General features: G+C 38.8%; 1 protein-coding gene across 8 annotated transcripts in view; it reads right to left on the bottom strand.

Moving 5' to 3' along the window:
• Positions 1 to 467: 467 nt before the first annotated feature.
• The window catches only part of RCBTB1 (RCC1 and BTB domain containing protein 1), a 49,609-nt gene continuing 25,196 nt past the window's right edge, over positions 468 to 24,880 (bottom strand). For all 8 annotated transcript variants that reach the window (XM_048849601.2, XM_075128399.1, XM_048849630.2 and 5 more), the window contains 8 exons: positions 23,167 to 23,325; positions 16,256 to 16,363; positions 15,119 to 15,261; positions 11,627 to 11,817; positions 10,159 to 10,285; positions 9,154 to 9,305; positions 6,492 to 6,622; positions 468 to 1,497 (listed from right to left, as the gene is read on the bottom strand). In XM_048849601.2, coding sequence (XP_048705558.1) covers positions 1,357 to 1,497; positions 6,492 to 6,622; positions 9,154 to 9,305; positions 10,159 to 10,285; positions 11,627 to 11,817; positions 15,119 to 15,261; positions 16,256 to 16,363; positions 23,167 to 23,325 — 1,152 coding nt within the window. In that variant the 3' untranslated portion in view covers positions 468 to 1,356. The remainder of the gene's footprint in view (positions 1,498 to 6,491; positions 6,623 to 9,153; positions 9,306 to 10,158; positions 10,286 to 11,626; positions 11,818 to 15,118; positions 15,262 to 16,255; positions 16,364 to 23,166; positions 23,326 to 24,880) is intronic.

The following is a 24,880-nucleotide window of genomic DNA, read 5'->3' as shown; positions in this document are numbered from 1 at the left end:
GGTTCTGTGGTTAAAGCATTGAAACTTGGATTTCAGAGCTCTGAGTTCACTGCTTTGCCACATTCTTCTGTGTGACCATGGGCAGGTAGTCACTGTGCCTCAGTTCTTCTGAGAAATGAGCATAATATTTTTCTACTATTTTTAATTATTTAAAATAGCATCCACTATGTGCTAGGCACTTCCCAAACACTTAAGCCCTGACCTCATGGGAGTGTCATGATAAATTCACTGACATTTTAGAGAGACATATTACCATTGATGGAGGCCAAGTATGTACATGGATAAATTCTTTTCTATTTCCTGAAGTACGGATTGCAGGTGTAGCACCGCTTGTTTGGCATGTAAAGCTGGACTGGGACTGGATTCTGTCAATACACATTTGCCACACTATTTGTAACTTTATTCTGTGGTAGATGTAATAAAAGATAATGACATTTCTTCAAGTCAGAAGAGTTTACAGCAGACAATTTGAAAAAAGTGTAATTTTATTACATGTAATTTTAAAGTTTTTTATATAATACTCCAATGCAAAAAAAACCTTTCCAACAGTTTGCTCTCCCCTTTTATTTAGAATAGCCTAATTAACTTTATTTGGACCTCAAAACAGGGCAATATGTCCTTCAATGACTATTATAAATAATGTTTGAACATCTAGGTTATATGTTGCCATTTGCATGTTAAGGTATCCCCGATGGGCAGCTTTACTTCCAACTCGATTAGTAAATTTGCTCTGAGCATATTTTTTAGCGACATTATGTCTTCTGCAGTTTCCTCTAAGCCTTGAATACATTTGATTATTTATACATAGCGAAATTGTTACAAATTCATAATCATGCAACCACAATACAAAGAAATCAGTCCTGTTTGTTCCTTCAGGGTAATGCTACAGAGCTAACATTTATATGAAATGTTTCAATGGCTCAGTTCAGCCTATGCTGAAACTCCCTGGAGGTCCCAACAGATCAATTTAAGAAATCCCAATTCCTGGCACCAAATGATTAATCCTCTCATCACCACTCAAAACCATCCTCCTGCTTCAATTTTTCCCCACCTCAAAAGTACAGTAAACTCAAAAACAGCAACATGAAGTTTTCCAGCTCTCCAAATGAGAGTTAATGTTAACCTTCTGTCTTGCATCTCTTGCAACAGTTCACTTTTTTAAAAACATGGATACAGCACACAGAACATTTGCTGCAGTTTCTGTAGAGAGTTTTATAACCTCAATATAATGCAATCAATTAGGTTTGGTTTGTTTTTCTTCACCTGCAGGGTTACACAAGCCTGTTACACATGAATACAGCAAACCAACTATGACTGGTACAACCCTACGTCATCCAAAACTTACAGCCATGTGTTTCAGTTCTTAAAGGCTCCACATTTACTGGCTTTAGCAATGAATTCCTTTAGCAGGGGGCCATCCATTTGCCAAAACGCTGTAGTCTGTGTCACTTCCGTCAAATGATTGACACAAAACTTAAAGCAGAATTCTTCTAAATCCTAGACAAAACAAAACAAAAAAAGCCTTTTTATTAGCTTTGGTTACACCATAAGAGACTATTTAGAACCAGGCTCAAATGCTTTTACATATCTTTTGTAATTACAGTGGAATTATAAACAGATTAGAGAGCTACGTAAATACATTTTCCCAGATGTTCTCAACCTATTCCATATCGTGCCCCACATTGCAACAAAAAATAGATCCTCCAAACTAGCCATAAAGAAAAGAAGGTGCTCTTGACCCTTTCAAACATGTTCACAACTCTCAGTTTGAGACGCCATGTACTATTCAAACTCGTATATTTTACTTAAGACAGAGTGAACTGCCTTATCTCACCTCAAAAGTTTCCCCTACCCTTGTTAAGAGTGTTTGTAGACTAGATTGGTTTTAGCTATTTCAGAGGAAGCATCCAGGGTGGAAATTATATCTACATTCCACTGACAGCTAATGGAAAGATGAGTAAAAGCCATCTTTGAAAAATGATACCCAAGACTGCATTGAGAAAATTCAGTTCTTCCATTTCCACATTAAAGCCCGGTCTAAATACAAAGTTGCACTGGTTTCCCTAATGGAGTGATGTTGCACTGGTTTAGAGAAAAAGCAAATTACAGCATAGTATATCTAGATGGAGAGGTCTTTAAAGAAATCTGTAAAGTTCATGCAGGACACCTTTATGTCCACTAGGAATAAACCTGTACTGAAATAGCTCTATTTGTTTCTCATGAAAATATTTAGCAGGAATGTATTGGGTACAAGGCAGCCCAAGTCCCATACTTTAATTCTACGCCTCACTAAAGTCTGACCCACTATTTATATAGTGCCTAACTATTTACATAGTGCCTTTCATCTAAAGATCAAAAAGTGCCTCAAACAATTCTCACACTGCACCCACAGAGGTATTAATATTATTAATATTACACACAGAGTTACTAATTCTGCAGCCCACAGCAAAGTCAGCCATAAACCCCAGATGATCAGATGATTAAAGTAGACAACTGTTCCATTTAGAAAGGAACATTCTCTTTCATGCTACAATTCTAGGTTCAGATAATCTGTTATAGTAAGGACTACTGCATTCTATTTAAGTATTTCCCCCTCCATCCCGCCTCCCCATGGAGTAGAACATCAATGTGACAGACTCCATCTAGTCTCGTCTAACTTCAGTATCCAGCCTACTGAACATATAAAATAGTTTTAAAGACAGTCAAGCCACGTACAATATGCAAGTGTGATTAGGTAAAGCCATATTTGCATTTCTGCACTCTAGGCCAGGATGGAAAGTTAGCTCATTGACACCAAGTCAACATTTCTTGACACAGCAATACAGAAAATGCACTGGTTTAAGATCAGGATCTCTAGAGCTGCATGCATGTCTTGGCTTGTGTTGTGTCTTTGTAATAAGTAACAGGTTTATGAAAGGCCGAACATAGCTGTGAATTTTCATAACAAATGGACTAAACTGATTTTAAATAAAAATTCATCACGTACACATTTACTGTATTACAGTACTTTATTAATAAGATTCCCATACTCCAAGTCAGAGTAACAAAAATACAAGCAGTGTTATCATTACAATAAGACTTTGGAAAGTTCAGAATTCTGCAGAAAAATTAGATAAGTCATATTTGCACACTGGATCACAAAGTAAAACCTCAGTGTATATGGTATAAATGATAGAGGCACAAGATACTTCCAGTGATTAGTTAGCTACAGGGAGAAACTGGACCTACAGTGTAACTCTGGCCATTACAATTCAGCCAGTCATTAATCCCAGAGAAACATACTGCACCCTCAGTACTGGAAAAGTATATAATTTCATGATATGGAAGTATTTTAAATAGATGATGCAGTTTTAACTGATGCTTTCTAGAGAAAGGACATCCCAGGAACTAACTTCATTACTAAAGTCATCTGAACTTGCCAGTTAGCTTTCTGCATATGTAATTATAGATTCTAGAGACATTTAAAAATCAGTCTTCTGAATGTTGTAGATGCCCAAGAAAAGCTCAGAACCACAGTGCAGTGCCTTCCATCTTTCTTTGGTTTAGCTTTTACACCTGACAATCAGTAAGGCAGACTGTGTACACAAACCTCAATTAGCAAAAGGCAGAATGTACATCCTGCAGCAGAGTAACTGTTTCTTCCCCCACTCTTTAAAAGGGAGAATCATGATGGCACATGGGAAACACATTCTGCAGGACTATTTCACCTTCACCTCCCAAACCACATTCATGGATGTCACACCTGCCTTTGTGAAATTAAAATAGATAACCTTCCATTTAAAATAAAAAGCTCTGTATTGTGTCTATTATCTCCAAAACAAAAAGGTTTGAGATGAAGTTATCTGTTAACAGAATTGCTGTTAAGCTTTGAGGAACGCACAACAGCGCATGGATATATATGTGCATTTTGGTTGCTACAAAGCACGTGATGTGTGATCTATGAAGCAACACACTCTTTCATAAGAGTGAACAACCTATAGAAAATAAGCAAGCTGCAGCAGAGTTGCACATTTGGTAACAAAGGCTAGTCTGAGTAACAAATGTCAAAGGAAGTCAACAAGTAAATACCTTCAGGACCTACAGACCCTAGGAGAGTAGTCTGCCAGCTGATCTGATTAAACAGCAAAATAGTTAAATATTAACTTCATAATGAGAAAAATGTCATTTTTATCTCCCCTTCATATACCACTTATCTGACTTCATAGTTCAGTTAGCTGGCTCCATGATGAGCTTTACTTCCTGCCATTTTATTCCATTGTAGGAACAGATTTTACACGGAAGGATTGGAAATGTATTGTACTTTGATTGTAATCTGATTTTTGTTGTTAAGTTAAATATAATGAAATAAACTTATTTCCATTATCAGTTCAATAATTAAAGAATTTGGATATGGTCATTCTGGATGTGACCAACAACATTTGATGCCTGAATACCCAGACACAACTGTCTTTCTATTTCAAAAATTGTAGTCTCTGGTTCCCAAATATTTAAAGGAACTACGCACTACATAAAAGGAAAATGCACTTTAAATTCAGGGAGGATAAAAATGAATTCAAGAAGTCAAGATAAGCCTATTTAATTTAAAACTGATTTAAATGAAAAAGTTATTTTTAAAAAGAAAAGTGTATTTAAAATTATATATAAAGTTATGACAACCTATATTAAAAGCCTAAACTTAATATAGTCTATTAAAATAATTGTAAATTGAATACAAATATTAAAGCAGTACATATTTGCTGCCAAACCTTTAAAAAAAGCCAAACCAGTGAGTTGGTAGAAGTCACTGGCTAAACAATATATAACCAGTTTGTTGAAGCGCTAAACCAGCTTTGACAGCAGTAGAGAATTACAGGTACAGAGGAAATTTTTCATTTTAGTTTGTTCAGCTAGTTCAGCTCAATGCCTGGTTATTTCAAAACCAAGACACTGATTGGGAGTTGGAAAAAAAACAGGAAATATTGTTTTCCTCTTCCAATCTATGAATAAGAACTGCCATGAGAATGGCTACACCACTTACTCAACATCTAATTCATTGTTTGTGCCCTCAGAAACCATACACCAGAAAAACAAAAACCAGGTGAGAGGACGAGTTCTACTAATTCTAAAATCTTGAAGGAGATGGGTCACCAGGAGAACAGTTTATTTCACTAATTACAGATACTATCTTTGTTGCATAAATCAATGTTTTAAATGCAAAACAGGTATTGATAGAAACTTATATTTTCTTATGCATCTAGCACATTTAAGGTAGTTTCATTTAACTAATGAAAAGCAATTTTAAATTACCATTTTTGTATGTTTTTAATTGCATTCCGACTTCCAACCAAATGCAGTTTGACACAAAAAGTCATGACTAAAAAATTAATCTATTGAATAAAAAAATGTAAGAAATATGTAAAGCATCATTCACCATTTTCTAACTTATTAAAAGGCAAAAATTAAGACAGAATACAGTTATTTTAAGATACATAATTTCTTAAATAAATGTGGATATCTATATCATGTACCTTTCTGGTGAGTAGAAAGTACCACATTTAGTGTAAAGGCTACATTTAGTTGCAAATCAACATTTAATAGTTACCAACCAGTGAGACTCAATTTCTTTAGGAAAGAAAAGTACAAATGCAAAACAAGATTAAAATCAATGATTTAATCAAAGTTTCCTGCTTGCTGATTTAAATTGCTGATTAAAATTGCTTTGATTTAAATCAGTCTACCCTGAGTACAAGATAATGGATGTTTCCATGGCACCAAAAACTCTGATGTCTATGTCTATATTCAAGCGTAAATCAAGAGGGAGCAAATAGATCCATCTGGTGCCTATTATGTCACCTACTTCTAAACAACTTTGTTAACAAAAGTTTGGACGCAGCTGTCAGTACCCTCCCATCAATAATATTACAAGAAAAATCCCAAACACATGAAGAGGATTTAAAAAGCTGCAACTTGTACTGTGTACATATTTAAACGTATTAAGCAAAGATTAGTGTTCTAAAACCAATCAGCAGGACTTTTAGAATCTCCAGGTTTTGCTTTCTTTTTAAAGCCTGCCCTTTATTTGCAAGGTAATATTTTCAGCCTCTAGATGGAAAGTTTTCAGCACAGAATTTTTTTTCCAGATAACATGGAGCGATGCATTATGAAGCTAGGCAAAACAGCATAAAATGGCTACCATGAACTAGACAATATGAAAGTTACTTATATTGTGCCTCATTCTATGGCTTGATTAAATAAGTCTTGTGTGTGTATATATAGATATAACGTGCTAGTTAATTTGTCTACTAAAAGTTTAATACAAAGATATGGCTTTCACTCTGAACAGAATGGCTACAAAGTCCAAGGAACAGCACCAGAACCCTACTGCTCAAATTCTCAGTGCAACGAGCAATTTTCCCTCAATCAAAATGGAGATTAAAAGCTGTCTGCTATGCTCCATGGTTCTGGTCAAAAAGAGGTAGTCTATTTAGTGAGTTTAATCTTTAGAAGTTTACCTCTGCATCATATCTCACTGCAGCAGAGAGCAATGAAAAGGCATTTTCCACAGTAATTCCTCTCTTGATAATGTGTTGACACAGTTTTTTCAATCTGTTTTCACAGTAAGATGTAGCCAAATCCAAAAGTCCTGAAATTAAAATGCCATTATATTAGCCACTTTCAAACTCTGCTTTTACAGCATCAAGGCAAGCTCCACACTGACTACACTACGAAATTAGGTCGAATTTATAGAAGTCGGTTTTTTAGAAATCGGTTTTATATATTCGAGAGTGTGTCTCCCCACAGAAAATGCTCTAAGTGCATTAACTTGGTGGACTGCTTCCACAATACCGAGGCTAGAGTCGACTTCCGGAGTGTTACACTGTGGGTAGTTCCCACAGTTCCCGCCGTCTCCACTGCCCATTGGAATTCTGGGTTGAGATCCCAAAGCCTGATGGGGCTAAAACATTGTCGCGGGTGGTTCTGGGTACATATCATCAGGCCCCCGTTCCCTCCCTCCCTCCGTGAAAGCAAGGGCAGACAATCGTTTTGCACCTTTTTTCCTGAGTTACCTGTGCAGACGCCATACCACGGCAAGCATGGAGCCCGCTCAGCTCACTGTCACCGTATGTCTCCTGGGTGCTGGCAGATGTGGTACTGCATTGGTACACAGCAGCAGCAACCCATTGCCTTGTGGCAGCAGACGGTGCAACGGGACTGGTAGCCATCATCGTCGTGTCCGAGGTGCTCCTGGTCGCCTCTGTGAGGTCGATCAGGAGCGCCTGGGCAGACATGGGCGCAGGGACTAAATTTAGAGTGACCTGATCAGGTCATTCTCTTTAGTCCTGCAGTCAGTCCTATTGAACCATCTTATGGTGAGCAGGCAGGTGATACGGATTGCTAGCAGTCCTACTGCATCATCTTCTGCTGGACAGGCAAGAGATGAGGATGGCTAGCAGTCCTATTGTACCATCTTCTGCCGAGCAGCCATGAGATGTGGATGGCATGCAGTCCTTCTGCACCGTCTGCTGCCAGCCAAAGATGTAAAAGATAGATGGAGTGCATCAAAACAAGAAATAGACCAGATTTGTTTTGTACTCATTTGCAAACCCTGCCCCGCCCCCCGTCTAGGGGACTCATTCCTCTAGATCACACTGCAGTCACTCACAGAGAAGGTGCAGCGAGGTAAATCTAGCCATGTATCAATCAGAGGCCAGACTAACCTCCTTGTTCCAATAAGAACAATAACTTAGGTGCCCCATTTCTCATTGGAACCCTCCGTGAAGTCCTGCCTGAAATACTCCTTGATATAAAGCCACTCCCTTTGTTGATTTTAACTCCCTGTAAGCCACCCCGTAAGCCATGTCGTCAGTCGCCCCTCCCTGCGTCAGAGCAATGGCAAACAAATCGTGCATCTGAGTTGAGAGTGCTGTCCAGAGCGGTCACAATGGAGCACTCTGGGATAGCTCCTGGAGGCCAATACCGTCGAATTGTGTCCACAGTACCCCAAATTCGACCCGGCAAGGCCGATTTAAGCACTAATCCACTTGTCAGGGGTGGAGTAAGGAAATCGATTTTAAGAGCCCTTTAAGTCGAAATAAAGGGCTTCATCCTGTGGACGGGTGCAGGTTTACATCGATTTAACGCTGCTAAATTCGACCTAAAGTCCTAGTGTAGACCAGGGCTGAGTCTTCATTCTCCGTGTGAAGTATGGTCTGTCTACACTGCAGCTGAGAGCCTACCTCCCAGCCTGGGTAGACACGGGCTAGCTGTGCTTGAAGTGGCACACTAAAAATAGCAGCGGGGACATTGCGGAGTAGGTGGTGAATCAGGCTAATCACTCACATGAGGACCAAGGGGTTGAGCAAGTCCAAGTTGCCACCCAGGGCCACAAGGTCCATACTGCTATTCTTGGAGTACAAGCTTGTGTGGAGCTAGTGTATGCCTGTGCCTCCCCAGGCTGGGAAGCACACCCCTAGCTGCAGCATAGACATGCCCCAACACGCAACAGCATCTCTCAGTTAAACTGGGCGTTATTCAGAAAAGCAGCTTCATTGACATACAAAAACAAACAGAGGCCTTTTCACTACTTTAAGCCCCATCCCGCTAACGCTTACACAGGAGCTTATCCCTAAGCATAAGTGGTTCCCCTGACACCAACAGGACTACACACGTGCATAAAAGTTAAGTACATGTGTAAGTGCTTGCAAGATAGGGGCCCTGCTTATTGAACAGGGAAAGTATCAAGTGCACAAACTGTTGCTATAAAAGCTAGAATTTAACTCAGAGCTTGTCCACTGTGCTGGGTAAAAATTACCTCATTACAGGGACTATACCGAGTAGAATAGAGTAACTGAATTTTTTTCTTGAAGTCATTTCAAAGCATAATTGATTCCATTTAGCAAAAGGGATGAATGCTTATTTCAGAAGAGAAATGTAAACACCTCCTCTACCTTTTACTCTCCGATACTTGCTGCTCAATTTATTCAGAGTTACACAGCACTATTTCTGTAGCAAGTCGTTAAGAGTTTACTTTAGTTGCGCTTTAAAAGTAATCACAATGAAACCGATCATGTGTGGTCCTAAGACCAACATGCACCATTTACTCCCCCACTTTTTTGTCCATTTATCGAATCACTGGATTTATCATGTAATTTGGCCAAAGAAGGCTGTTGCTACCTATAGCATCTTCAGGTGGCAGATCAACGCTGTCTGTATATAGGTACTCAAGAAAGGCACGATACACTGGGTAAGAAAATTGGTCTATTTCTATCACCTCCTTCATGTCCTCATTCCAATATGACTGGAACATGGTTCTGAAGTGTTCACATCTAGAACAGAAAGGCAGAAGATTTATCTGGCATACCTTGATATGATACATGAACACTATATTAGAGACCATTTGAAATAAAGCTTCCCTTCATTTTCTCTACAATAAATTAAGATCTCTAAATACAAATGTCGTTAAATACCAAAAGGGTATGTTCTCTTCCCAATCCTGGGGTACATCAAATGCAAGTAATATTGGTACATCAAGAGAATAAAGCAATTATTTTGTATGTGATACAACAAATGAGAATTTGAAAGAATTAAGTTTTGTACACATGGAATTTAATAAAAGGCTTTAGTAATTTTTTAAATAAAGAAATAGGCCCTTGCTGTGAAGTCTGGATATTGATCCACACACAGAAAATGTTAAGAACTGGTATTTCAGTTCAGCCCCTTCTCAAATTTAGTATGTAACAATCTCATTCTAATAAGTTAGACTTAGAGAAATAAAATGTAAAAACAGCATGTCTCCTTCATGTGTATTCAAAGTCAGTGCAATTAACGATTTAGTTACTTATCTTTGTTTTTTTAAAAGATCTGGTAACTGTGTGGTGATATTACCTGAGAGATTTCTACGACAGCTACTGGTCCATGAAAAATAGAAAGACATCAACGCACTAATTCAGACAAATCCCCTCATTTCTAAAGATCTCTGTGTGTCAACCTCATCCTTCCAAGCAGTCCAAAATACAAGCTTAAACAATTTCAATAATAGTGAACAGTCTTAAAAAGTCTAAGTACACCTTCGCTTTTGACAGCACTGCAGATGGATTTCTCTGAGACGACAAGTTAACGGGTTGCTCTCTATGCAGTAGAGGGATTGCTGACCAAGAAGCCATGAAACATGAACACTACCTGATTTTTAGAACAGCTTTATGCACATGGATGTATTTTCCATCTACGCGGAATTTTAGGTCTGAGGTTTCTGGACTGTCAAACTCTTTCTTCAGAGACTCAGCTACTGTTAAGGAATCTTCATGCTCTTAAAAAAAAAAAAAGGTTTTGAAAACAAAATACATTCTGCCTAATAATACATACATTTGCAGAGTGGCTTAATTAAACAGGCTAGTCAAGAAAACATGGGTCACTGGGTACTATGTCATGTTTAGGAAGTAAATGTCTGGCAGATCTATGTTGGTAGTCCTGACTGGGGTTCAGTGTTGTCAGCACCCATTTTATGAGCCAATTATGAGAGCATAACATCCGATAAGTGTGTCATGAAAAGTGAGGTTGGTACAACAGCCTTGCAACTGCTACCAAGGAAACTATTAAAACTGGAAAACTATTGGAAAACTATTAAAATTGTCCACTTGAGCAAACTCCCAAACTGAGTTTCTTCAGCATTTGGACAGATCCTATGCAGGTCTGGAAAATGTAGATTAACCTTCCTGCGAGGAAGTGCAGTACATCGGACCGAACTATGAAAAAAAATAGTGTCCTCACGTATTATGAGCCTGTGGTGCCCAAGCTGACATTGCTCTCCAAAAAATAACTAAAAAAAAAAAAAAAAAAAAAAGTCAGATTTACTTTTTAAAACAACCCCAAAAAAACTTATGGTAGCATTTGTGAAAGGTGCTTGATTAATGGGGATTGAAGTCCTCCATTTACCTATAAAAAAAAGATATGTACAACAGTCAGTAGTAGCACAAGCTTTCAGAGACTTGTGGCATTGCAGGAAACCTAACTATGAGCTTAGCAACCTTAACTCTGCCCCCCATGAACTGGCAAGAGCCCCTTGGAATATATTGCAAGTATGTTTCAGCCAAGGCTGCCCTACAATGAGAAGGCATGAAGGATGATTAAGTAAGTTGTCATTTCATGTGGTGTGCTGTGCCCCACAATGCTATTCTTTTATTTATCTGAGTGCGCTCCAACTGCCCTTCCCTGCGTTAGTGACAGCTATGCTGATTGGTGCAGGGATTAGTAGCAGGAAATTGCCACTGCTCATGGTGTGATATGAGAGGTGCATCTGCACCCAAAGGAAACACAGACCCTTCATCTCTATGCTGAGTTGTGAGTCATGCAAGCAGAGCAGCACAGTGGACTATTCTATTCTTCCCACGGTGGATTTCTAGCAGTCCAGTCGCATACATGACAATGTAAGTGCACATGCTTTTTAGAGCACTTAAACATTGACTGCTAAACAGTAAGCTGGTTTCACCCTTCACTACCGTGGAGCTCCTGCCCCACTAGAATATACAGGTTCTAAGAAGAAAGCACATTTTCAGAAGGTGCAAATATTTATAAACAAGAAATCTGTTCCATACAAGCATTAGATTTTTTGTACTGTAGCACTGCATAACATGTGCCAGTTCACTCTCACCTACTGAAAGGAGGCGCCACATCACAGCAGGAGTAGAAAAGCAAGCAAACACATCATCAGTGCAAGTGAAGTGAGTGAGGTGAGGAACAACAACAGACTGGCCACGGCACTGGCCCCACATATACACTTGGCCACCTTGGGTCTTGGCAGCAGAAGTGTGAGAAGAGTGGCAGGCTGCAATCTCTACAACCCTATGAATAGAAAAAAAAATCAAAAGAAAACGCAGTTTGTCTACAGCGTATATTTAAAACCACAGAAGCATAAAATTAAAGACAACCTAATTGTGTTAGTGGGAAAAGCAGAGAATATGCTACCTGTAGTCCTGTGTTTTCTTTTGGCTGGGTATCACTTTGAACTGAACAACCTTCACATAACCAGATTCAGTATTAAATTACGGAGATATAAGCCAATGCAATATCAGATTACAGTGACATTTACAGAAAGTGATATTCACAAGTCTTTCAAGAAACATTCTTCAGACCTCACTCACAATAGGCACTTAACAGGCAGAGATTTCTAAAATGAAGAGACATCGCCAGATATCGCAGTACACATAAGCAAAATCTATGGATAAGCATGAAGAAATTACAACATCTATATTTTGTAACAAAACAAGATTTGAGAAGTAGCCTGGAAAACTATTCCCAAATTAATGGTGCGTGTTCCAGGCCTTGTGTCTCCAAACAGCACTTTTATGAGCTAGTTCTCTCATTTTAAATTATTAGTACCAGTGAAAATGCCTTTTGAAGCAAGCACTTCAAATACTTCACTAAAGAATCTCCCAGTCCCTCTTTGGATGGGCTCTGATATTTAGACAGATATAGCCTGCTGTAAAACATGCCTTTATTTTTGGCCTCATGTTGTATTTAGTCCCCTCCCCCAGTGTTTGAAGCCTGTTTGGAAAACAACAAATTGACAGGATCATCATTTTAAATATTCACATTATTCAATAAGCACATTCTTTTAAAAAAAATCGTTTCACGGTTTTTAAAAAAACCTACGTCCACACTGTTTTAAAGAACTGTAGGTGCTGCTGTACGCTTACAGATTCTGTTCTCCCTTTGCTCAAATAATCCCTAAACAACTGTTATCTGAAGTGATTATATACAAACAGAGAAGAATCACATTCCCGTTAAAAGAATTGCAAAGACGTATTGCAAAGAAGTTCTAGAGTTAGTTTTAAAATAAGCTGGGTCTTCTTGTTTTTCCTCCCATGTTAAAAATATGCATACCAGGGTTTCAGGTTTTTTCCGCATTTAAAAAAAAAAAAAGAAGAAGAAGAAGAAGTCAGCGGAGGACAGACAAATAATTTCCAATAAAACCCAATTTCTCATATTTTCTGGCAGTTTTTCTTCTGTATATCAAAAGTCAGTATCCCAATATGACAATCTAGGAGTAGCACAAATATCAGATTATAGTGCAAAACTGGTCTTTCAGCATAGAGTATCAGGCGGTAAATCATCCTGAATTTTGGTACTTCCATTGGTAAATCCAGAGTTTAATTTGTAATGAAAGTGGTGCTGGTGCACAAGCAACTTGTTTTACATTCATAACTGATGCAGCAAGCCCAGAGGTACCGGGGCTATGAACTGCCAAGCCGACAGGTGCCAGGGCTCAGCCCTGGCACAAATTAAGTATTGAGTAAATCCTAATTTACAAAGAAAACAAGTTATTATTTTACACACAATCATTGTTTCACTTTAAAATAGTATTAAGACCCATCAGACACCAAGATTTTGGAGCATCACATAGGATCGCCAGCTGGTAACTACAACAATTTAGCATGCTCCCTCTTCTCACTCTCAATTCACCCCCCCACAATACCACTACTATAACCTCATCTTTACCAGGACTGCCCATCCCAGCCACCAACAGCAAACTCTCTCATCATTAAAATGATTAAGTTCCGTTAATAACTCTTCCTCTCCTTCTGAAGTCACAACCACTCCTTGCCTTCAAATCCATGTATGACTCCACTGTGGCCTCGATTACCTGTTTCCCCAACTGGACTCCACCAACACAGACACTACCCTATTTTTTCGTCTTGCCTTATCTGCGTCCTTGTTCTAGGATGTAAGTGCCTACGGTCAAAGGTGGCATGTGTCTTGTAGAGCACTAAGCACATCACCTTTTCTTTCTTTGATAAATAGAGGTCCTTTACCTGCTGGACATCTGCACTCAAATCCTTTCCTTCAAGGCTGCATCTCCAGGTTAACTCAGACTTCCTTTTAAGCTATTAGGCTTCACCCTGGATGTAAAACCCAAATTCAGTGATACACCATACTTATTCCTTGGGACAGCATGGCACGCCGCTTCAACAGGATCTGCTAGTAGCCTCTATTAGTAGCATTTAGCATAGACGGCAGATTGGGTAGTATGTATAGCCAACAGGAGCAGCAAGCATTAAAATATATCCCACCGGAAAACACTGTTACATAGGCACTAACTCCAAGAAAGACTAGTCAGGTAAGTTCAGTAGGGGAGGGTAGATTCATCTCAATTTAGTACCACAACATGCTTTTTCTGGAACATTTTTTCCATTTTATCATTAGCAAGGCATTATCCACTTTATATTTCTGAAAGGAAGACTTTTTTTTTAAAAAAAAAAAGCACACATGCCTGAAGACATGATCAGTTCTGAATTTAAGTTCTCCATGCACCTCACCTGAACCACTATTTAAGAAAAAATAAAACCCTATTCTGTATTATCTTTCCTTCCACCAGTGTTCTCCATCATCCAATTTGGTTTCTGATTCTTTATCACTTCAAGAAGTACTTCACAAAACACACTATTTTCTACCATCTTTAGTTTTTTGAACTTTTAGCAGGCTCAGTACTGAGAAGCTTTGCCACCTCACATTTATAAGATGCAAAGACATCTTATGAATGGCCTTGGTTTCCCAAATGGAAAATTTAGCTGTATAAAGAAAAAGCAGCCAGATGCTGACTGTTTGCCCATTAGAGAACTACACAAACAGAACTAGGTAGAATGAGAACAGACCACTTATTAAAAATTGACATAAGTCCAAGTGTTTCAAAGTTAAGAGGAACTTACTGAACACACTGGTGGCTTTGACTACAGAATCTCAGACAGCTGACTTTCCAGTGAATCACCACATACCAGGCATTTTTTTCAATGTAGTAGAACAACTTGGCACATATAATCCAAATGTTTTGATTAGAGAGGTCATTGGTGGAATAGCTTGTTGTAATTAACATTTGGCCTCCTTGTCCATTACATCTCTGCACCAGATATGTATAGAATATACATACTTTCAAAAGGTTAGCATAGGAGCCACTACAAATACCAAAAGCGCCCTGTCCAGAATTTAGAGGGAAAAAAAGGTAGGATAAGAGTATGGTATAGTAAAAGATTAACAAACAATAGGAACAAGTACTCAAAGCAAGACACCTTTCTAGAGCTACAAACAGACTGCATAATGCGTGCTCACACAACCCAATCTAGAAATAGGTTAGCTGTAGCAACGTTACCTTTCTTTTTCCACCATGATCTGCGCTGGGCTTAGCTGGTTACTTTTATTGCCAGTTCCCAGCTGCCCATAAGTGTTTGCTCCCCAGGAATAGAGCAAACCCTCATCTGTTAGGGCTAGTGTGTGCGCATAGCCACAGGTAATCTGCAAGTAAATTTACAAGTGGAAGACAAAATTATTACACTCATTACATTAATCTGTCTGAACAACATTAAATACCTCCACCAGTCTCCATTTAGGATACTTAAAGCTAACATGAAATACATTAGCAATAAGTACTAGAAAACCCCAAGTACTGGTAATTTAGTGTTCATTGGTTAATTCTTCACTTAATAAATAGTATTTAAAAAAAAATCTAGTTTAGCATTCTTTGTCCACAATAGCTAAACAATTGGTCCTAGGTTTTTAACCTTGGACTTCTTTGGAGAATCCCCTTGTAGTCTCTCTGACTTCTAAGTTACAAACTTCAGTAATTATTCCAGAAACAACAACAGTTGAATCTTTCACACTAGACAACTACACAGAACTTTTCATCCCAAGATCTCAAAGTTCTTTACAAACTGTAATGAACTGAGACTTGAACAGCCCTGTAAGGGGGGTGGTTATCTATTGTAGAGATGGAGAAAAAAAATTGGGTGGGTCACACAACCACTTAACCTAAGTTATACAAAAGTCTGACACAGTCCTAACTAGAACCCAGATCTCTTGACTCCTAGCCCTAAGCTTTCACGGTAAGACACTTCTTGCTAGCCTTTCACTCCTAACCCACTGTCTACATAGGATATTAAGACAAATCCTTTGAACCTCTTAGTTTCCCTGTTCTTGATCATTCCTTACAAGTTTGCCCATTATACCTGACTTCATCATGCCCCACAATATATAGAGATGGTACCTGCATGACAAATTGTATGCATAGTTTATTTAGGTTATTCAGCAATGAAGCATTTTGACACATTCACGAGGTTATACAAAAGCAAGCATTACAAAGATTGTCCACAATCTTTCAGCTTTAATAGATTTTAAAAGAACTAGAACACTGAAATCCTGAATTTAGAAACGTGCTTATGACTCAGACTGGGTTAAATTTTTGGAGATGTATACAATATTAATGCATGGTTTACTTCTACTTTGGACTTACCTGAAGTACACATACACCATGTAATGCTGCCACTCTACAAGGTGTGAGTTGATTGCCATTGTTTCCCAGACCTAGCTGCCCATTACCATTGTAACCCCAGCCATATACCTAGTTTAAGAAAAACAAAGATTAAGCTACCTGTTCTGTTTGTAGGAATACAGAAAATATGAGTTGTAACCAGAGACAATAGAAGTCTGGAGAAAGACCTTTGAGATAATGTCAAATCTTCACAAACCTAACAAGAAGAAGGGGAATGGAGAGGAGGGCATATTATATTAATTTGATCATTTTCTCCAACTTCTCTATTCTCCAGGTTTTAAAGGAAAGTTTGCTTTTTAAAAGATGCCTGCCTTTACCGTCCTGATCTAGTTTCCCAGAAGACATACAATACCACAAAATCCCACACATCAGTCTTACTGTGCTGGTCTAATATTTTTAGTGGACAGAACTGTAAAGCAACCATCTTGATCAATGGATCAACTTAAGGTATGTCCAACAGCAGAGTAATCCATTACTTCACTGATCTGAACTTGTTACTTTACTCCTAGTTTTCATTAGGATAGACACTTCAGAACAGCACATGTACAGTGCACCCAATTATCCACAGGTCTCTCAGGAAAACTAAAACCTTGGAAAGACTGAGGGTCCTCACAGCCCCATCCGTCAGTTGGTGATGCTGTGCTCTTGGACTGGGGTATCTGAAGCAAAGTGAAACAGATATCCAATTGGCTGCTTCCAGCAAGGCTGCATTACAAACTTTTTGGGGATCCCTAAGTGCAGTTAGATAACACTAGAACTCCACTCAGGAGACATAATTCAACTAATGGGATTGCATGGTGTATTGAAGTACACAGGACCACTGTATTAAATGGAAGTTTAACCATACGAGCTTTTAGATTATCGTAAATAAGCTTCACATTTAATACCCTATTAAGATGAATAAATAAATTTATACTTTGTGTGGTAGTTTCAATCCTTCTGGCTACAGACTCAGGAAAATATATGCATCAATGCAATCTTTGCAACCAGAAAAACTAGAAGTTACACTGAAAAAAATCATATTCCATGTCTGGAAAGATACTGAAACAAGTTGTTACACAACCAATTCAGAAGCACCTGGAGTATAATAGGCTTATAAGGAATAGCCAGCATGGATTTCTCAAGAACAAATCATGCCAAATAAACTTAATTTCCTTGTTTGAAAGGGTTACTAGCCTGATTGATAGGGAAGGAAAGAAATAGATGTAATATCACGTGCAACTGTCAAAATCAATATATTTTCATAATGAAACTAGGGAAATATGGGATGCTATAAGGTGGGTGCACAACTGATTGAAAGACTACTTAAAGATTATTTATCAGTGGTTCAGTGTCAAACTGGAAAAGTGTCCAGTGGGTTCCTGCAGGGATCAGTCCTGGGTCCAGAACTATTTAATATTTTCATTAATGACTTTGATAACAGAGCGGAGAGTATGCTATGAAATCTGCAGATGACACAAGGCTGGGAGGGGTTGCAAGCACTCTGGAGGACAGGTTTGCAATTCTAAATGATCCTGACAAATTGGAGAATTGGTCTGAATTCAACAAAGTGCAAAGTATTCCACTGGAAAAAGCAACTGTACAACTATAAAGAGGGGAATAAGTGGCTAGGTGCCAGCACTGCTGAAAAGGATCTGGGGGTTACTGAGGAGCACCAATTGAATAGGAGTCAATAATTTGATGCAGCTGCAAAAAAGGCTAACATTCTGGGGTGTATCAGCAAGAGAGTGTTGTACGACAGACATAGGAGGTAACTGTCCTGCTCCACTTAGCGTTGATAAAACCTCAGCTGGAGTACGGTGTCCAATTCCGATGCCACACTTTAGGAAAGATGCAGACAAATTGGAGAGCAGCCAGAGGAGAGCAACAAAAATTATAAAAGGTTTTGAAAACCAGACCTCTTAGGAAAGATTAAAATACTGGGCATATTTAGTCTTGAGAAAAAGACAACTGAGGGGGGGAGGACCTGATAACCCCTCTTCAAATATACTGTGGGTTGTTATAAACAAGACGCTGACCAATTGTTCTCCATGTCTGCTGAAGGTAGAATGAGAAGTAATGTGCTTACTCTGAAGCAAGGGAGATTTGGCTTATATATTAGGAAAAGCTTTCAAACTAGAAGGATAGTTGAACTCTGAGATAGGCTTGCAAGGTAGCTGTGGAATCGCCATCACTGAAGGTTTTGAAAAAAGTTGGACAAAACACCTGTCAGCGATGGTCTAGGTTTACTTGGTCCTGCCATAGCACAAGTGGCTGGACTTGACTTCGAGGTTCCTTCTAGCCCTACATTTCTATGATTCAATTAAGAAGAACTCTGTATAAAACTGTGGGAAGAGCTGTTGTGAGGATTAACAGATGTCTGTGAAGCATTTTGTAAATTTAAAGTGCTGAAGTACAGACAGGCGTTATTTAGGCACTTTGAGAGCTTCTGATGAAATGCACTTCATAAGAAAGCTGTGGGAAAGGTGCGGCAGGAGCATATGGTTTGGACAGACATCCCTTGGGAAGGTTTTATTAAAGGAGAGTCTATATTTTAGTAAAGAGGAGAGGATAAAAGTTGATAAAATATAGGTAGGAACTGTAGTGAAACAGTCAAATGAGAGAGTCCCATTTAATCATATCACATGAAGGCACAACACTAAATCGACAAAGTGCTTGTATATAAATGCAAGAAGTCGAAATACTATTATGGGTGAGCTTGAGCACCTGGTGTCAAGGTTCCTCCCCCACTCTGAACTCTAGGGTACAGATGTGGGGACCTGCATGAAAAAACCCCCTAAGCTTATCTTTACCAGCTTAGGTCAAAACTTCCCCAAGGTACAAAATATTACACCCGTTATCCTTGGAATGGCCGCTACCACCACCAAACTAATACTGGTTACTGGGGAAGAGCTGTTTGGACGCGTCTTTCCCCCCAAAATACTTCCCAAAACCTTGCACCCCACTTCCTGGACAAGGTTTGGTAAAAAGCCTCACCAATTTGCCTAGGTGACTACAGACCCAGACCCTTGGATCTTAAGAACAATGAACAATCCTCCCAACACTTGCACCCCCCCTTTCCTGGGAAATGTTGGATAAAAAGCCTCACCAATTTGCATAGGTGACCACAGACCCAAACCCTTGGATCTGAGAACAATGAAAAAGCATTCAGTTTTTACAAGAAGACTTTTAATAAAAAATAGAAGTAAATAGAAATAAAGAAATCCCCCCTGTAAAATCAGGATGGTAGATATCTTACAGGGTAATTAGATTCAAAAACATAGAGAACCCCTCTAGGCAAAACCTTAAGTTACAAAAAAGATGCACAGACAGAAATAGTTATTCTATTCAGCGCAATGCTTTTCTCAGCCATTTAAAGGAATCATAATCTAACACATACCTAGCTAGATTACTTACTAAAAGTTCTAAGACTCCATTCCTGTTCTGTCTCTGGCAAGAGCAGCATACAGACAGACACAAACCCTTTGTTCCTCTCCCTCCTCCCAGCTTTTGAAAGTATCTTGTCTCCTCATTGGTCATTTTGGTCAGGTGCCAGCGAGGTTACCTTTAGCTTCTTAACCCTTTACAGGTGAGAGGAGCTTTCCCCTGGCCAGGAGGGATTTCAAAGGGGTTTACCCTTCCCTTTATATTTATGACACCTGGTATTAAATGAGGATATTGATTAATAGACATCACAGGAACTTGTTGAAATGATAATAATCAATGGCACACGATATAAAATATACAGGAATGGCTGGTTGGGAGCGGCACTATATGTGAAAGAAAGCATAAAGTTTAATAAAGCAAAAATCTAAAATGAAGCAGACTGTTCCATAGAATCTCTATGGATAGAAATTCCATGTTTGAATAATAAGATTACAACAGTAGGAATATAATACTGACCATCTGACCAGGGTGATGGTGATTGTGAAAAGCTCAGGGAGATGAGAGAGAACAGAACACACTGTAATAATGAAGGATTTCAACTATCCCCATATTAATGGGTATACATCACCTCAGATGGAGTGCAGAGATGAAATTTCTAGACATAATTAACGACTGCTTCTTGGAGCAGCTAGTCCTGGAACCCACAAGGGGAGAGGCAATTCTTGATTTAGTCCTAAGTGACACACAGGATCTGGTCCAAGAGGTGAATATAGCTGAACCAATAGTAATAGCAACTACAATGTAGTTAAATTTAAACATTCTTGGGGAAGAGAGCTTTAATTTAGAAAAAGGGGAGCTACACAAAAATGACGGAACTAGTTAAATGGAAATTAAAAGGCATAATCACAGAAGTGAAATGCCTGCAAGCTGCATGGAAACTTTTTAAGAACACCGTCAGAGATTCAAACTATACATATATCCCAAACAAAAAAACAAAACCAAAAACCAGCAAGAGGACCAAAAACTGCCACCATGGCTAACCAACAATAAAATATGTGGTTAGAGACAAAGAGACATCTTAAAAACTGGAAGTCAAATCCAACTGAGAAAAACAGAAAAGAGCATGAACTCTGGCAAGGTAAGTTTAAAAGTATAATTAGGCATGCCAAAAGAGAATTTGAAGAGCAACTAACAAAAGACAAAAACTATATATTTTGGGTACTTCAAGAGCAAGAAGCCTGCCAAACAATCAGGGAGGCCATTGAACGATCAAGATGCTAAAGTAGCACTCAAGGAAGACAAGGCCACTGTGGAGAAGCTAAATAAATTCTTTGCATCTTGTCCTAACTGCAAAGGTTGTGAGGGAGATTCTCACTCCTGAAATGTTCTTTTTAAATGACAAATCTGAGGAACTATCCCAGATTGAGGTGTCAATAGAGGAGGTTTTGAAACAAATTAATAAATTTAACAGTAATAAGCCACCAGGACCAGATGGTATTCACCCAAGGGTTCTGAAGGAATTCAAATATGAAATTGCAGAACTACTACTGGTCTCTCTTCTAACTGTGGTACGTAACCTATCCTTTAATTCAGCTACTGTACCAGATGACCACAGAATAGCTAATGGAACACCAAGTTTTAAAAAAGACTCCAGAGATGATCCTGGCAATTACAGGCTGGGAAGCCTAACTTCAGTATCGGACAAACTGGTTGAAACTATAGTAAAGAACAGAATTATCAGACACAGATGAACACAATTTCTTGGGGAAGAGTCAACATTGCTTTTGTAATGGGAAATCATGCCTCACCAATCTATTAGACTTCTCTGAGGGGGTCAACAAACATGAGGTCAAGGGTGATCCAATGGATATAGTGTACTTGAACTTTCAGAAAGCCTTGGACCAAAGGCGGCAGTCATGGGATAAGAGGGAAGGTCCTCTCATGGATCAGTAACTGGTTAAAAAGATAGGAAACAAAGGGTAGGTATAAATGGTCAGTTTTCACAATGGAGAGCAGTAAATAGCAGGGTCCCCCAAAGATCTGTACTGGGACCAGTGCTGTGCAACGTATTAATAAATTAACTGGAAAAAGGATTAAACCAGTAAGGTGGCAAAATTTGCAGATGAAACAAAACTACTTAAGATAGTTCAGCCCAAAGCTGACTGCAAAGAGTTACAAAGGGATCTGGCAAAACTGGGTTGACTGGACCACTAAATGGCAGATGAAATTCAATGCTGATAAATGCAAAGTAATGTACACTGGAAAACATAATCCCAGCTATGCATACAAAATGATGGGGTCTAAATTAGCTGTTACCGTTCAAGAAAAAGCGGTAATTCTGAGATGCCAAAAAACTGAACAGTGTTAGGAACCATTAGGAAAGGGATAGATAAGATGACAGAAAATATCATAATGCCACTATAGAAATCCATGGTCCACCCACATCTTGAGTACTGCATGCAACTCTGGTCACCGCATCTCAGAAAAGATTATTTTGGAAAAGGTGCAAAGAAGGGCAACAAAAACAATTAAGCATCTGGACCAGCTTCCACATGAGGAGAGATTAAGATGACAGGGACTGTATCTTAGAAAAAGAAATGACTAAGAAGGGTACATGATAGTAACATGTAATACAAGAACCATAAGGAAGTACTACTTCACACAATACACAGTTAACCTGGGGAACTAATTGCCAGGGGATGTTGTCAAAAGCAAAAGTATAACTGGGATCAAAAAGAATTAAATAAGTTCACGGAGGATAGGTCCATCAGTGGCTGTTAGCCAAGATGGTCAGGGACGCAACCCTATGCTCTGGGTGTTGCTAAACCTCCAACTGTCAGAAGCGGGGACTGGATGATATGGGATGGGTCATTCGATAAATTGCCCTGTTCTGCTCATGCCCTCTAAATCATCTGGCACCAGTCACTGTCAGAAGCCAGGATACTGTGCTAGATGGACCATTGCTCTGACCTTGTATGGCCACTCATTAGTCTTATAGAACTAGGTATTATAAATTTGCAGACTTTCAGAGCCTGTGACTTTCTATTTTCTCTGGTTACAAAAATACAGAAGACACTTTACAATACAAACAGATCAATATATCGTTTAGAGACTGGAAACTGGTTACTCAATCTTTGAGCCACATCTGGAAGTTATTTCTTATTGCATAGAAGGCACCTGAATGGTAACTAGGAGGTGGAGACTTAAAATAACAAAATTCACAGAATGGGTTACTCTTTTATAGAAGTTAAGTGAAAAACCCTGTTAACAGATTGGACAAGTATGCAATTAACTCTCCCTTAACAGATACTTCCTACTGTTCATGCTCAAGCTGTGACCATTGAACAGTTACACCAAGGTATTTCTTGTGGACCATAAAATTCCACAGTAGTTACTGATGTATATTCCGTAACTGAAGTGTTCTCCATGTCAGCATTTCTCATCTCTATGCAGTCATAATCGGACAACAAATGTATTATATTATGAGGTTAGTGGAGAAAGCTTACCTCACCATTGTCTATTACAGCCATAGAGGAGGTCTGACCACAAGCAATACTGACCACCATTTTAGTCTGTAAACAATTTGAGACTTTGCGAGGAGTTGGCTGATTTGCTGTAGATCCAGATCCAACCTGACCACAGTTGTTATAGCCCCACGCATATACCTGCCCATGAAAAGAGAGAGATACATATCTGAATAGTTTAGAGCTAAAATGTTTAGTTTCGCGACTAGGTTCTTCTGAAGAAATATGACTTGTCCAACCCTAGCTAAAACCAAATCACTGACTTTTTCTTTTAATTTAAAGATTATGAGCTAGATCTGGTACTGTAAGTATAAACATGGCACTTTTTTCAATTACTTATTCCAAAACAGGAGCATCCAAATTTTGTCAAAAATATGGGACATATTTCCAGTGTAAAATATAAAGGTGGCAGAAGGACATACACAACTTTGAGGGGATGAATTTGAACACACCTCTTCCAATACATTTCAAGACAGTTAAGCGTAACGGGGAATGCAGTGACGGATGTCATTTTCTTTTCCAGCTTTACAGAACTCCCCCCTTCTCACTTAGCAGTCTGTTTCAGGTGGATAAGGATCTAGAGTGTCCTTGGGGTTCCTTATTTCCCCCAACCTGCCACTGGAGCTTGTGAATGGGGAAGTTCTGGTTGATTGTACAAGTTTCAACAGCAATGTTACTTGATAAAAATTGCATTAAGGGAAGTACTGGTTTTGGTGGTAGTTTTGTACAAGAATTTGTTGCTACTGAAAATATCTAAAATTAAGCAAGCAAGATGTTGTCTGTGTTCATAAAACCCTAAAAGATCATGAAATATATACTCCCTCAGGAGACTTTTTCTCCTCCTCTAAAGTCATGTTATTTCATATTTGGTTATCTAGTCCATCCCCAGAGGCAAATGTAGGAATATTTCCTACTGTTTACTGTCCAGTGTTTTGTCCTGCTTTAAATTTACCCTTATGAAAAAGATGTTACCAGACATGCTGCTGATTGCAACTGCAAGACCGAGGTTGCCTTTGCATAAATTCTATGTATCCTTTTTGGTGTTAATTGATCGCTTTACTTTAATATCTATGGATAGAAGATAAATGGAGAAAAACTTTGTGCAAAAGCATCAGCCACACACATTATAACATTACCACCGTGAAAAAAAATAAAAAGCATGAGGTTCTTTGTCCATAACTATATCACATCCTTTGCTTTTAACAACTATTCTAATTAATCTAAAACTAAACACCTGCTAAATATATGGAGGGTTGGAGGGGAGGGGGGGGGAAAATGGTACAGTAGAACCTCAGAGTTACAAACACCTAGGGAATGGAGGTTGCTCATAACTCTGAAACATTTGTAACGTTATGGTTACAAACATCTGAACAAAACATTATGGTTATTCTTTCTAAGATTTACAACCGAACTTTGACTCAATACAGCTTTAAAACTTTACTATACAGAAGAAAAATGCTGCCCTTAACCATCTTAATTTAATTGGATAGAAAGCTGGCTAAACTGGTGGCTCAAAGGGTAGTGATCAACAGCTCGATGTCTAGTTGGCAGCCGGTATCAAGCAGAGTGCCCCCAAGGGTCAGTCCTGCGTCTGGTTTTGTTCAATATCTTTATTAATGATCTGGATGATGCGACAGATTGCACCCTCAGCAAGTTCGCGGACGACACTAAGTTTGGGGGAGAGGTAGATCTGCTG

This window comes from Caretta caretta, chromosome 1, assembly GCF_965140235.1.
Source record: "Caretta caretta isolate rCarCar2 chromosome 1, rCarCar1.hap1, whole genome shotgun sequence".
Taxonomy (NCBI): Eukaryota; Metazoa; Chordata; order Testudines; family Cheloniidae; genus Caretta; species Caretta caretta.
Note: the sequence above shows the minus strand (reverse complement) of the source record. Positions and strands in the feature narration are given on the sequence as shown.